This window comes from Trifolium pratense, linkage group LG4 (assembly GCF_020283565.1).
Source record: "Trifolium pratense cultivar HEN17-A07 linkage group LG4, ARS_RC_1.1, whole genome shotgun sequence".
Classification (NCBI taxonomy): Eukaryota; Viridiplantae; Streptophyta; class Magnoliopsida; order Fabales; family Fabaceae; genus Trifolium; species Trifolium pratense.
In genome coordinates, this window is record NC_060062.1 from 43550347 (window position 1) to 43564531 (window position 14185).

Consider the following 14185-nt stretch of genomic DNA (forward strand, 5'->3'; position numbering starts at 1 on the left):
TTAGAATATATTTGTTGGTGAATAACATTGATGACGATAAATTCTTCATTTATGTGAAACAGGGTATTCTCGTGCGTTGAGATATTTTTGTAGGACCACACACTCACTCACTCACTCACGCACACAGCACAGCACAACACAACACAAGAGAAGAAAGAAAGAAAGAAAAGCTCAGTAACCGTTTCAAACCTCAGATTCATTTGACCGTTGCATCTCACACTTTCAGTGCATCATTCAAATCTCACACTTCACTCCTACCACCACTCTCCTCCGTCCATTTCCCTCCTAAGCTAATCAATCCAACGTCTCACATTCACTCACCAATAACAAACACTCTTTCTTTCTTTCTACTCCTTCATCTTCTTCTTCTTCTTTCTTTCTAACATAACACCATGTTTGGATAATTAATAAAACACCATTTCCAATAATCGATTCTCAAATATGCCTGTTTCAACTCGATCTAAAATCACTACACAAAATGACTTAAATCATCCATCAATGCTAAACCCTCACCATGGCCTCAAAGAAAAACTCAAAACCCTCACTCTCTTATATGAACAACAAAAACAAGCTTCTAAATCTCTCACCGCCATGCGTGACAGAAACTCAATCACTACAAACCCTAACTCATCAACCGTCACAAAAACCTTCGTCTTACCTCAACCACCTTCATCAATCAACGATGACACCAAAGAAAATCATAATCTCATCGCTGGATCCGATCGAATTGTCGGATTTACCTATCCAAGAAAAGTTTCATCAACAGCAACAAATTCAGTTCCACCTAAAAATTTGAATTCTGCCGCCGTTGCTCGGAGACTGTCGATGCCGGCGGCGACGGGGAAGGGGAAAGAGGAAGAGTTAGGGAAATGTGTGAGCAGGATTATGGTGTTTGTTAGGGTTAGACCGATGAACAAGAAGGAGAAGGAATTGAGTTCACGGTGCTGTGTGAGAATCGTTAATAACCGTGACGTTTATCTAACGGAGTTTGCGAATGAAAATGATTATCTCAGACTTAATAGGGTTAAGGGACGACATTTTACTTTTGATGCTTCTTTTACTGATTCGGCAACTCAGGAACAAGTTTATTCCACCACGTTAGTTCATTATTCTCTTGTTTTATTTCTAAATTTGGAGTTAATTAATGATTAGGCATTTTGTTAAATCGTATTAGTTGTTTTGGATCAATCATTTTAGTTATGTGAGTAACCAATTTTGTTGAGAAAATTTAATTTTATGATGTATTTTTGTTAATTTCAGATCTAAATTATCTAATCTTAGCTACAATATCCAAAATTATATTGTTTATTCGTTAAGGAAATCTGATGTCAACTCACCACTTATACATGGAAAGCTGAATTATGCAAATTATTTTTATTCCGGTATTAACCCTCTAACTCCCGGGGGAAGGGGGCCTCTGATTATTTCCAAGAATTGTTCCCATCAGGAATTGAACTTGGGTTCTCCCGAATGATTCCTCCTAGGGGAGCTCATTAACCACTTGAGCCCAATTACTTGGTTTCTATTCATGATGCTTTGTTCTTAACATTGTTGATAAGAGTATCCTTAATGCTAATCAGTGATCATATAGTTTCTATTTATGAAGCTGATAATATAGTTTCTATTCATGATGCTGATTGTATAGTTTCTATTTATGATACTGATCATATAGTTTCTATTTATGATACTGATCATAGTTTCTATTTATGATGCTGAATTTCTGATGATATAGTTTTTTTTTTCTTTCTTTTTCTGATGATATAGTTGATAAAGGGTATCCTTGATATTGATAATGTATTCATAGTCTATGATGCTGAATTTCTGATGATATAGTTGATAAGGGTATCCTTGATATTGATAATGTATTCATAGTCTATGATGCTGTGTTATTAGGGGTGTGTTGTATATACATTTGATTTCGGCTTGTTTGCAGAACCTCGGAACTTGTGGAAGCGGTTCTGCAGGGGAGGAATGGATCGGTTTTCTGTTATGGTGCCACGGGAGCTGGAAAAACCTATACAATGCTTGGTACTGTGGAGAATCCAGGGGTGATGGTTTTGGCTATTAAGGATCTTTTCAGTAAAATCAGGCAGAGAAGTTGTGATGGAAGCCATGTGGTTCATCTTTCCTATCTTGAGGTTTACAATGAAACTGTCAAAGATTTGATTTGCCCTGGAAGGCCTTTAGTCCTTAGAGAAGATAAACAGGTTCACCTTCTTATCTATTAAAATGCACCTGAAGATCATGTAACTCTGTGCAATTTAATCCAGTTATATGTGACAAAGTTGCATAATATTTGAAGTTGTAATTTTGAAAGATATATATCTAATGAACGGCCCGTGTGTTATATAGGGGATCGTGGCAGCTGGTCTTACACAATATAGAGCTTCTTCTGCAGATGAGGTAATTAATATTCTGATCCTTTTTAGAAAGAGTATACCTTTAGAAGGATGTTTCCAATTTTGAACCTTGATTTTGCATGTTTTACCTTTTTTTTACTCTGGTTGCTTCAGGTGATGGCATTGCTTCAACAAGGAAATCGGAGCCGAACCACAGAACCAACTCGTGCAAATGAAACATCTTCACGTTCCCATGCAATTTTGCAGGTGAATCATTAAGGATTTTGAGAGGAAAAAGATCTATTTAATGTTGTGATTGTGAGTTGTGCCAGGCTCTTGTTACTAACCAAATGCACATTGTTTTGTTACATCTAGGTTGTGGTTGAATACCGAGTTAGAGATGCTGCAACAATGAATATTGTTAACCGAGTTGGCAAACTCTCATTAATTGATCTTGCAGGGTCAGAGAGAGCTCTTGCTACAGATCAAAGAACACTTAGATCTCTTGAGGGTGCCAATATAAACCGGTCTCTTCTAGCACTCAGCAGCTGCATCAATGCTCTTGTAGAAGGCAAGAAACACATACCGTATCGAAATTCAAAACTCACTCAACTTCTCAAGGATTCACTTGGAGGAACTTGCAATACTGTCATGATTGCAAACATAAGTCCAAGTAGCCTCTCATTTGGTGAAACTCAGAACACCGTTCATTGGGCCGATAGAGCCAAAGAGATTCGGCTAAAGGTTGAATTTTCATACCATAACAAGCTAATATTTTATCTTCAAAATGTCAAAGGCCTTGATGCATAAACTTGGCATGCTTTGGTGATGAAGTTGAATAATGTAATTTGTTCTTTGTGTGGATACAGGTGAGCGATACCAATGAGGACCAATTGCCAATGCCTGAGACAGAATCTGACCAGGCGAAGCTGGTACTTGAGCTACAAAAGGAGAATCGTGAAATAAGAATGCAGCTAGCACGGCAACAACAGAAGCTCTTGACTCTAGAAGCACAGTCTTTAGCTTCACATTCCTCTTTAACCCCACCATCTTCCGCTGCAACTTTATCTACTACTCCAAGTTCTGCCCAACCAAGTGAAAAACGAAGGACTAGATCCTCTTTCTTGGCTGGAACTTGTTTCACTCCAGAAACCAAGAAGAAAGGAGCTGAGTTAGCTGTGAGGACACTACAACGGACAGTGAAAGCACTTGAGGCTGAGATAGAGAGAATGAAGAAAGATCATAGCTTGCAGCTAAAGCAGAAAGATGATGTCATTCGCCAGCTTACTCAAAAGTGTGGAAAACAAGCATTAACAAACGGTGAATTGGGGAAGAGAGTGGTAACCGGAGCTGCTAGCCTACAAGGAAAGGAGCCAAAGAATGGTGAATTGAAGAGTCATCCTCGTCTTCGATCACCGGCTCCAACTGCGAAAAAACGAAGCTTTTGGGACATAACCACAAATAATAGTCCATCAGTTACTACGTTAAATGGGAGAAAAACTAGAAGCCATGTCCTTTCAGAACATACAGCACCTCCTCCATCCATGCTTCTTCAGGTAAATTTATCCTTAATTCATTCCTCTGTCCTTCTTACTTACCCTTTTCATCTATTTATGTAACTGAAGCAGCTAGTTAACCATGTTTTTAATTCCTATTTTTTCAGCCTGGTTTTGCTCGTCAACAAGCCAATAGTTAAGAGTGATATATGAAGGATTGCAAGATGAAATTGCCAGAATATCTCGGTATGATATCGAGATTATTGCACGCTTGATAAAAGCTCCTCCTTTGTGGCCATCTTTTATGCCTCTGCACAAAGGATAATAGTGCAGTCAGTTGCAAACCAGAGTATCCTTGCTATTGAAGCTTTTGGGGAGAACTCCAAACGATTTAGCGTAAATGTAAATTCATAGATTTTTACGACATAGATAGATGCATTTTTAGTTATTACAGCATCAGAAAACTGAATGCAATGGTTGTGTAAATTTGTGATTGCCTTGATATATTATGTACTTCATTTTATTTTATTTTTACCAAACCCATGTACTTCATTTATTCATAATTTTATTGTCAATTTTTCACTTGATATTTTATGTCAATATTATTGAACCGTGAATAAGTTTTCACCATTTCAAACACTAATTTAATTTTAAATAAATTGCTGCCATATGAAAAGACCTATCAATATCAATATACTCTGTCGGTATTTTTGCAGTCACCCTCGTAACCTACATGCGTGATGGAGACTTGAACATCTAATCTAATCAGCTTAGAAAATGATGTATAATGAAAAGAGAAGTTGGATAAAATCAACCTTAATACATTTGAGGCAGATACATGTTCCAAATAGTGGTTGAGTTACTGATTGTTGCAGGCAAACAGTTTAAATTATGCTATTGCTAGAATTACTTATATCATGTAAGGATGAATTTAAACTTACCTGTAAAGAAATTGTCATTTGGATAAACATTTTCAAGACTTTATTATATTATGTTTGATTTATAATATAAATTTGGCTCGTGTTTTACACACAAAGTATCCTGCAACCTAGTCAATAGAAATCAATTGTTTATAAAAATGTAAAGGAACTCAGTCTAATGTCTGTAACTGTGGTGTAGGTGGCGATTTCGTGGTGGAAACTCTATGTGAGGTTGAAGAAACTATGGATTAGAGCTTTTAGTTTTCACGGTGAAAACCACAATGGAAGACGATAATGAGTTGGCTACCACGAATCCAAATGAGTTGGCCCTTGCTTAAGTGACAAGAATCCTCACCAATAAATTGATTATTTTATTTTAGAGTACTTGATTTGTAAATTTGATTTGGTTAGGTTTACATTTCAAATAAAATAATCTATGTTTGAATTTTATCCACTCAAACCAAAAGCTAGATGGAGTTGTTTTGCTTCCATGAGAACCACCTTTAAACCCCTAAATTTTGTATGAAAAAACAAAAGAAAAAGAAAGTAATTGTGCTTCTAATGATTTTCAAAATTCATAAAATTGCATTTTGAGACTTGATGATATGGTTTGCACCCAAAAATGTTGTTAGTCACTCAAGTTCAAACATGGTAGGAGAAAAGTCCACCCTGCCCTACCAAACATTAACATACAAAAACTAACTACAATAGCATCAACCTGAAGTGACTCTTCAATTATAGTTTAGTTAGTATATTTATAATTGGCAAGGAGCTCCACACTCACACATCAATGGTAGATCACACATAAATTAAATAGTTATCACTAAACTTATTAATTGGTTTTGATGAGAATGAAGGGCCACACAACCCTACTATTAAAAATGTAAAATATGTATCCAATTGGACTTGGTAATGACTTATGGAGATGTACCATAGACAACCTTAATGCACTCTTTCATCTCATATCTGTATCTTTTCTTAATGGTGGTGTGGGTTGAGTTCTTGGTGCATTTATTAGAACAATAATGATATAAATCAGTGCCACAACTTTAAGTGAAGCATTTAGTTTTTAGTACTCATTTTGGAAGAATGGTGATTAAATGATTTTCTTTATATAAAAAAATAAATAAACTACTTTGGTTTTGGTGAAAGTGATGTTAACAATTTATAGTCCTAGCTGTAAGGCTCATATCCTCATCTTCAATCTTTTCTCTAGTAAGTTGTAGGGTACTTTGAAAGCCTGAAAACTAGGAAAAGGAAAGTTAAAAGGGGTTCCACTAGCATAATCAAGTTATCCAGGTAAAAGATTTTTTCTTTTTTGTACATAATATCAAATCAATGAGACCTCTGAGTAATGATTCAGCTATTTTAAACTGCTCGAATAGGATCAAACGGGACGAAACCACAATTGAACCACCAAAATAATCAAACCATAGTAAACATCATTTAAGGTTTAACCATCCGATTCGATTTTTAAGACATTAGATTAATTAGTGGTCATATATGTTGATGATCGTGGTTTTCTTGGATGAAATCACATGTCACCGACTCACAATCTTCTTCAAAGAGTAATACTCAGACACTAAACATGTTTATCTCTCAATACAAAAGACATTTGAACGCAGTTCGTCACGGTGAGACTAATTTAATCTCGGACTAATCTCTTATGCTAGACTCAAGGTATAGTATAGTGGTGGGCTAAAGTCTACACTTTCATGCTGCACAAATTTCTATGAGTCACAAACAAGTGAGAATATAACATATTTGAATTAGGCCAACAAAAGAAAAGCAGTCAACAAAAGAAAAAGCAAATGGTGGAGTGTATATAAACAAAGAAAAAGGGAAGAAAAAAGATGAAGCACCTGCTACCAGATTGTTTGTAACTTGATATAGATTTTCTTTTTCTTTTCTTATACTATTGCTTTTGATTGTTTTCATGATTAGGCACTAACAAAAAATTCTTGGGATCACTTCACAAACAAAATAATGCATATGAAGCAATGATTGGAATAATCTTAACTTAACTTTTAGACCGAATATTGAAATCTTGTTGAATTAAAATAGCATGTTGATGAAGGAATCTAACTAAAAAACAGTGAAAAATAGCATCAGAAGGAAACAAATGGCAGTGTATACTAAATCAAATAATAATGAAGTTATGATTAAGCAGACACAGAAATGGAGGGGGGAGGATATAGATTCTGATATGGCAATCTTCATCTATACAAAAGTAAAGAAAGTATCATTTGTATAATCTGTAAGAGTAGAATTTACAGAATGAATCCAAATGAAATAAAGTCTTTTGCATGGTTTTATGAAAAGTTGAAAACAAGTAAATGCTTATCTATAAGTTATTTATATAACAATGTAAAACTGAAACTATTTTTGTATAATTTATAAGTTTTTTTCATAAGTTATCATGGCGAGCTTATGAAAATAAGCTGAAAACAACTTATTTACCGGAATAAATTTTGTGAGACTGTTTGAGAGAACTTATAAAAACAACGTATGAGAATTCTTAAAGTTTTATAAGTTCTTCAAATATAGCTTATAAAAATAGCTCGTAGTATATATAAATGCAATTTATCTTTATTTTATCTTTTGCTATAAAATAACTTTTGTAACCTTATATATATAAACACTTATCATAATAAGTTGTTTAACCAAACAGACCTAGTTGTTTTGATAAACTCTTCCAAACAATATCGCAAATGTTTATGCCACTAAATAAACTTAACTAAGTCAATTCAAACAAGTCATGTCCATAAGAGAGCAATGGTTATGGAATTACCAATATGAACCCACAATACTAGCAGCATACTTTTTAATATTCATTGGTTCAAGAAGCACTTAAATTGTGGGAAATGAGTTGAATCATCAAGCCAATAGGCACATAATGGAATGAATAAAAGAAACCATGAAGGGGCACACTGCACAGAAGAAAATCAATCATTTTGAAATTAAATAAGAATGCCATAATGAAATTGCTAAAGTTAATTAAACCACATGAAAAATGTGAACACAATCATGATTTGCATTAACATCCATTTCATATCACTAATCAAAAGGATTAGAAAGAAAACTATACATATACACCTTTCATTACCCACCCCACCAACCAAGCTGTAAAGTATTGATAACCCACAATTTCACCCCTTTCTCCCTACCCTAAAAAAAAGATCATTAACCCCACTTCTTCAACCTCTAGGAAGAAGAGAAGGAAAGAAAAGAAAATACCTAAACTAGGCCTCCATTTTCATGATTGAAGAACTAAGCAAGTTGAACATGAATAACCTAGTATTCCATTCCAAGCGCGTGGTTGGATTAACTCCGAGTTTGCCAGAATCACAATGTGCCACGGTAATTTTGACAATGAAGAGTTTGTCAGAATCACAACGTGCCTCCGTAATTTTGACAAAAGCTACCTACGAAATCACGACGCTATTGTGATTTTGCCAGACTTACTGGGATTCCAAACATGCATAAGTTTACCAAGAACAAAAACTAAAAAGGGAAAAAATAAAAGTATTAACTAAAGTACTAAACAGTAATTAACAAAGCTTTTAAAGATGTTAATACTGCTAAGAAACAAAACTAAACTCTAAGCAAATAAACACTAAGCTCAGGTGCACCATTGCTATCAGGATTCATCATATAGAAAGCTTCGGAATCTCTCGACCCAACAATTCTCTCAAACCTAGCTCTCATATACATAACCTCACCATCAGAACAACCAGCTTCAGCACTTGGCAAAACACCAGCACCCATTGAAATTGGCTCAACAGCTTTCAAAATTTCCCAATCTTTTTCACCACATTCTCTTCTATTAGCAAATCCACACTTTTTTCCATTACAATAAGTCCTCCAAAGTGGTTCTTGTAACAATCTTAAACTTTTCTTCTCAGTTTCTTTCTCTTTCTCCTTATTCACTTTATCACATTCAAGAGCAATTCTAACCAACCCAGAAGCCATTTCACGAACCAAACCACTTATTGGTGTTGCAAGCTCAATCAAAAAAGCTGGTTGTGAAATGGGATCTTTCTGAAAAGCAAAATGAACATGGCCACGACGATATCCAAAAAGTGTCCCAACAACTCTTGAACCAAGACCAGAAGGTAGATTTGAACGGTTTTTGTTGAATACTGTAAGAACAGAACGTAGCCTTGAAATTGCTACGGTTTGTAGCTTTTTCCTAGTTGCTGCATGTCCTGAAACAGCTTTTTCATCATTTTTTTTGGTGTTTTGTTCTTCTATGATTTTGGACATGGTGGTTGGAACTTCTTCTGGGTCTTCATTTCCAACCTTGTTGGTCCAATGGAAGTGTCTTTTGGAAGATGGGTCTTGAGGAATTGAGGTTGTGTTTGTGTTTGAGGTTGTGTTTGTGTTTGTTTCTTCCATGATTAGTGTTTTCATTTTCAGAGAAAGGGAAAAAACAAAGCTTTAAAGAGAGACAGAGAAACAAGAGAGAGTATGAAGCTGGTTTTGTTTTTTCTTTTTGTTTTGTTGGGGTTTATTTATGATTTACCGTAATTGAGAATTAATTGGTTCTTTGCTAAATCTAGATATCTTCATTGTAGTGTGTCACTTTTGATTAATATAGTGAGTGAGTGTAAGAGAATCCTGACAAAAGAAACATAGGCAGTCCCACAGTCTGATATGGGAAATCAGAAAGAGAAAAAATGGGATAGAGTGCAATTTTTTATTAGAAAAGAATGGAATCTGAGAGGAGACAATGTGTTTGTTATTTCGCTTTCTTCTGTACTTGGATTGGATTTGAGGCGGTTCGCGCATTTACTCGTCTTAATTGTCTGATTTAAAATTAACGATTGAATCGGAGCTGTGAGCTTAGTTTAATTGATTTTGTTAAAACGTAATTTAAACTGTCTAATTTTCAATCATTGACCGTAACTTAAAACTGTGTGTTCTTTTTACGACACACAATTCAGGCCTCTTTCTTTCGTGGTAGAGACTTTTGGTGATTGCTCTAATTCTCAGATTTCTCTACAAGTAAAATATATATTCCAGTGAAATTGGAGAATTCTAGGCAGAAAAGCAATTACAAAGAGTTTTTGTGCTGTTGTGCTTGAATAAACTCTTTTTGACTTGGTGCTCAAAAACAGTAAAAGATTAAAAGATGTTAAAGCAAAAAAGAACAAAACACAAAGCCGTCACTGTTGAAAGCTGACGTGCCACTATGTACACTCTTGTAGTTTAAACTTCAAAGGCGCACAAAGGTCCCATCAGCTTAAGGATTACTGAATTTTCATGCCTTATGTTGGCTATAGAGACTACATTACAAATATCTACGAACTGACATTTCATTGTAGTATAGGTAGGGACTTAGGGTTATCCCCACAAAGTACTCAATCCTATTAAGCTGATAAGTAAAAATTGGCTTTTATCCTCAATAGTGTTTTCATGTACCCTTTTATCCCAATATAATCAATCTGTGACTGTGAGGCAGTGTGGTTTATTTAGATTTAGGTTAATAGAGACTTTTTTTTAGGATAACTTGAAAGGGATGCATGTACAATACATTTCTGTTAACAACACACATTTATCTCATAATATGATGAGTTAATTCACTAATATACCACAGATAGATGGCAAAGGAATTTGAAGTTATGATCATTCAACTCGAGCTATTTTTTGAGATTTTCCGCACTAATGAATGCAACATAAATAAACAGCACACTGGATTCTAGAATCAATTATTTGTTGTTACTAACCATGCTAGGATCTGTTAGTGTGTAAAGATACAAAAAGAAAAGAAATAAAATTAGTGATTCTAAACAGAAAGAGGATTTTCATGAACTCTCAATAATTACATTGACTTACAAATATGGATTCATCGATAGAATACAAATGGTGAGCACATCCACATTGGCCAGCAAACTAGTGAATGATTTTTGTACACAATGGGCTCATAGGAAAGCACACAGGAGGAGTCAGAGGTGTTCCTATGCTTCAATGTAACTAAGGTCCTAAAGTTAGCTATCTAAATTTTGGTCACCATCTGGCTGCTTCGAAGCAATGGCCCCACCGTTCATTCTAGCACGTGCCTCTGCAAACATCCTTTGTTGTTCCGCTAATGCTTCTTCCTCGGTCATTTCAGCTGCATTGCTCCATTTACCGCCTTTTAAAGAGTCCTGCTGGAATAACACAATTTATCTATCAGAAACTAGTTTCTCATTTGAAAAGTAAATTTATATGCAATGGTAATAATTGATTTAACTGATCAATATTTATAGACCCTCTGGTCTCTCAATAGCCACAATGAGCATTCATGTAATGAAATTCAGAACACTCATGAACTCAAATAAACCCCAGATGGATATGGATTATTTATTTTTTCCTTCTATTTTTTGGGTTATCTCGTGTATGAGCAAAAAATCATCATTTGCACAGCATGTCATAACCTATTCACTGATAATCGATCGGAAAGTTTAAAAATTCAACAGGCACAGCACAATAATAACTGCCATGAGTTTTGTAGGAGATTTTGATTTTTACAACCAAAGTATATCTCATGTCTCTCTATGGTTTTGATTAGACCGGAACTGGAGGGGTTTGGGGCTTCTTTATTAGAATAGAGCCCATTCAATAAGATTGTCCAAGATATAAACAACTACATTTAGGGAGTACACTACACTATCAATTGTTTTGGTAGCAAATCATCGTCCATTTGGGGGGAAAATGTGTGATATGCGGATTTGTGTGATACTACTCTAGAATTAAGCATGCATGCGGGAGATTCATATTCAAAATTTACCATGGTCTCCAGCTTGTGCTGTTCGTATGCTGCACAAACTTCTTCAATGTAATCACTAAATCCAAGCACCTGGGAAAAGATGTACAAATCAATAAACAAAAATATACCAGGCATATTTAAAAGCATACAATGAGCCCACTTTTGACAACATATTTTATATGCTGTATTTTATATTTTATAATTGAGACATTCCTAAAAGCTAAAATGTGTATGTAAAGCAGGAAAGATACATATTGCCAAGATTTACTACCACTAGTTGCAAGAAAACAGAGTATGACCTTAACTAAAAAATGGGCCAACTGCTATTATATGCTTCAGGACAAGGTAATATCTCGACAAGTAATAAATCTTTAATCAACAAACGACTGCCTAATCAAGAATTGAGTAATTAAATTTCTGATGTTGGGAAGTTCGGCTCAACTCTCATGGTAGATAAAAATAATAAACAAAAAAATTGAACGTGGTTTCAATTTAGGCTACGAAGGCATTTCGTGCCTGTCTCGGTAAAGAGAGGAATGAAGACAACATTACTAATTAACTAATAATTAATAACTAAACAAAATCCTAAAACATAGCTTGCTTACACCGAATCATCAAGAACTTTTGCCAAACATAAGAGTGCCCAAAATAATTGTAATATTGGACAAGAACTGGATGCAGAAATTTAGATTTACAAAGTGGACAAATACCTGTAGAGCCTTCAATACGTGCTCAGGTGCAATAGTTCGTTTGTCCTCCCTACTACATACTTCATTGGACTCTGATGAGATGAGATTTATAAACTCTACAATAAAGAATCAACCAACAAAATTTTCTCAGTATAAAGAGTAAATTACGAAATATAAAGCAGAAAATGAACAATGTAATCTAATAAACCTAAACTGCCAAAAAAATATAGATCACAAATTGAAATATATAAAAAAATTGTATCCTGTGGTATACATACACAAGCAAACAATGTCACTAGGACATGATGAAATATAAAAACTAGCCAGCAAGTATAAATGTGCTTATCAGTTATCACCAAAGATCTTTGGTCCTCTATTAATAGGTTTTGCCATTTCAGAAAAAAAAAAAAAGTTATCACCAAAGATACTATTAAACTGTATGGACCATATAATATGTTATGGTTGGGTCACTATTCCTCATATTAGAATCTAAATTAGATGAAAAATGATAGCAGAACCATGCACCATTAACAAATTGTGCAGCAAAAGAGAAATAATAAACAAATATCACTAGTTCAAGATGACCCTTTTATTTTAATTTATCATAACCCATGGAAAGATTGTAAAACCGAGATAAACACTAGAGTTTAGATAACTAAACAGAAGAATTGACTCAATAAATTTACATAAAGAAAGTCTGAAATAAAAGAATTAACTCAATAAACAAACACAGTATAGCGAGAATAAAATTGTCATAGATTTTGAAATTCTGACCTACACAGCACTCAATCAATAGATCTTGGGTGTCTCTTGCAACACGTACATCTGGGGGTAACATCTCTTTAATTATTTTTGTCATTGTTGCTGCCATATAATCAGAGATTTAGTAAGCGACAATAAATTATGAGTTAGAAATTAGAATCAAATAAAATATTGAGAACTAAATACTGCCAAAACGTAAGGAATCACATTCCATTATTTATTACATTCTACTCTTAATCAATTAAACCTATTTAAAAAATCATCTGAATTATAACATTAGTAAAAGGTAAATTTTGACAAGATGACAATACTCCTCTGAATTATAACATTTATAAAATCCATGCAGCTCCAAGAAGCTAAGTAAAACATTTATCCATATTTTGAAATATAATCATATACTATATGATATAAACTCCGATGAATTGCTCAAGTCCAGTCGTCAACCAGGCACATAATTTCACAAGGATTACAATTTAAAAACAGCTTAATCAGGTCATTAGGTTTGTTAAAAATTCAAATTCAGCTTTTTCACATTAACATTAGGGCTATACTGTAATGAAAACCTAAAACGTATATTAATAATCTGATTTTCCAAATATCATCATCTAATTACATCATAATCCAAATTACCAGAGAGAAACAAATTTCTCAACGCCGATAACAAATTAATTTCAATAAACTCGAAACGAATATACACTACACAAAAACTATTCAATCGAATCAAATTCACCAAAAAAATTATAAAATATAATAATCGAAAAAAACCTTTAGGAAGCGAAGCATCTTCCTTCGATTTTCCGACGATATCCATGGGATCCATGATTGAACCTAAAACATGAAAAAATTCAAAAAAAAATATTAAAAAATCGGGAAAAAAAATAGCGAGAATGAAATTGCAGATCTGAAGAGAATGAAGGAAAAGAGAAATTACCGATTGAAGATGGAAGTTGCTGTGGAGGAGAAGGGAAGACATGGTTGTTGTTGATATAGGAAGAAGGTTATTCAGTGAGAAGGAATAGAGAGGCAGTTGTTGATGGCATACGATTAGGGCAAAACGCGTTTACCAATTACGTTTAGCCACGCGCACGTATCATGCGCGTACGTAGTGTTTCCCGGGTCCACAATATGTCCGAGAGTAATGCAAACAATATTTTAGCTTACTAACAAAAATATTAGCTTAATTAACAAAAAGAAATTCTGAAATTGTTAGATCCGATTTTTTTTTTTT

At 34.3% G+C, this 14185-nt stretch overlaps 3 protein-coding genes across 4 annotated transcripts; 1 reads left to right on the forward strand and 2 right to left on the reverse strand.

The window, feature by feature from the left end:
• The first annotated feature begins 61 nt into the window (after positions 1-61).
• On the forward strand, positions 62-4422 carry LOC123923781 (kinesin-like protein KIN-8A). The gene is made up of 7 exons (XM_045976516.1): positions 62-1097; positions 1934-2207; positions 2353-2403; positions 2514-2606; positions 2715-3083; positions 3209-3895; positions 4003-4422. The coding sequence occupies exons 1-7, from the start codon at positions 442-444 to the stop codon at positions 4033-4035; spliced, it is 2163 nt and encodes a 720-aa protein (XP_045832472.1). The 5' UTR covers positions 62-441; the 3' UTR covers positions 4036-4422.
• A 3364-nt stretch (positions 4423-7786) lies between these two features.
• LOC123921955 (protein MIZU-KUSSEI 1) lies at positions 7787-9375 on the reverse strand. The gene has a single exon (XM_045974702.1). It carries the CDS (start codon positions 9166-9168, stop codon positions 8350-8352), a length of 819 nt encoding a protein of 272 aa, XP_045830658.1. The 5' UTR covers positions 9169-9375; the 3' UTR covers positions 7787-8349.
• A 1075-nt stretch (positions 9376-10450) lies between these two features.
• On the reverse strand, positions 10451-14052 carry LOC123921956 (protein Dr1 homolog). Of its 2 annotated transcripts, none has more exons than XM_045974704.1 (6): positions 13889-14052; positions 13723-13785; positions 12970-13059; positions 12217-12311; positions 11528-11596; positions 10451-10904 (listed from the first exon to the last, which is right to left on the reverse strand). In XM_045974704.1, the coding sequence occupies exons 2-6, from the start codon at positions 13775-13777 to the stop codon at positions 10746-10748; spliced, it is 468 nt and encodes a 155-aa protein (XP_045830660.1). In that variant the 5' UTR covers positions 13778-13785; positions 13889-14052; the 3' UTR covers positions 10451-10745. The 2 variants fall into 2 exon arrangements, with proteins under 2 accessions (XP_045830660.1, XP_045830659.1); XM_045974703.1 differs by having other exon boundaries at positions 10451-10907.
• Between the last annotated feature and the right edge of the window lie 133 nt (positions 14053-14185).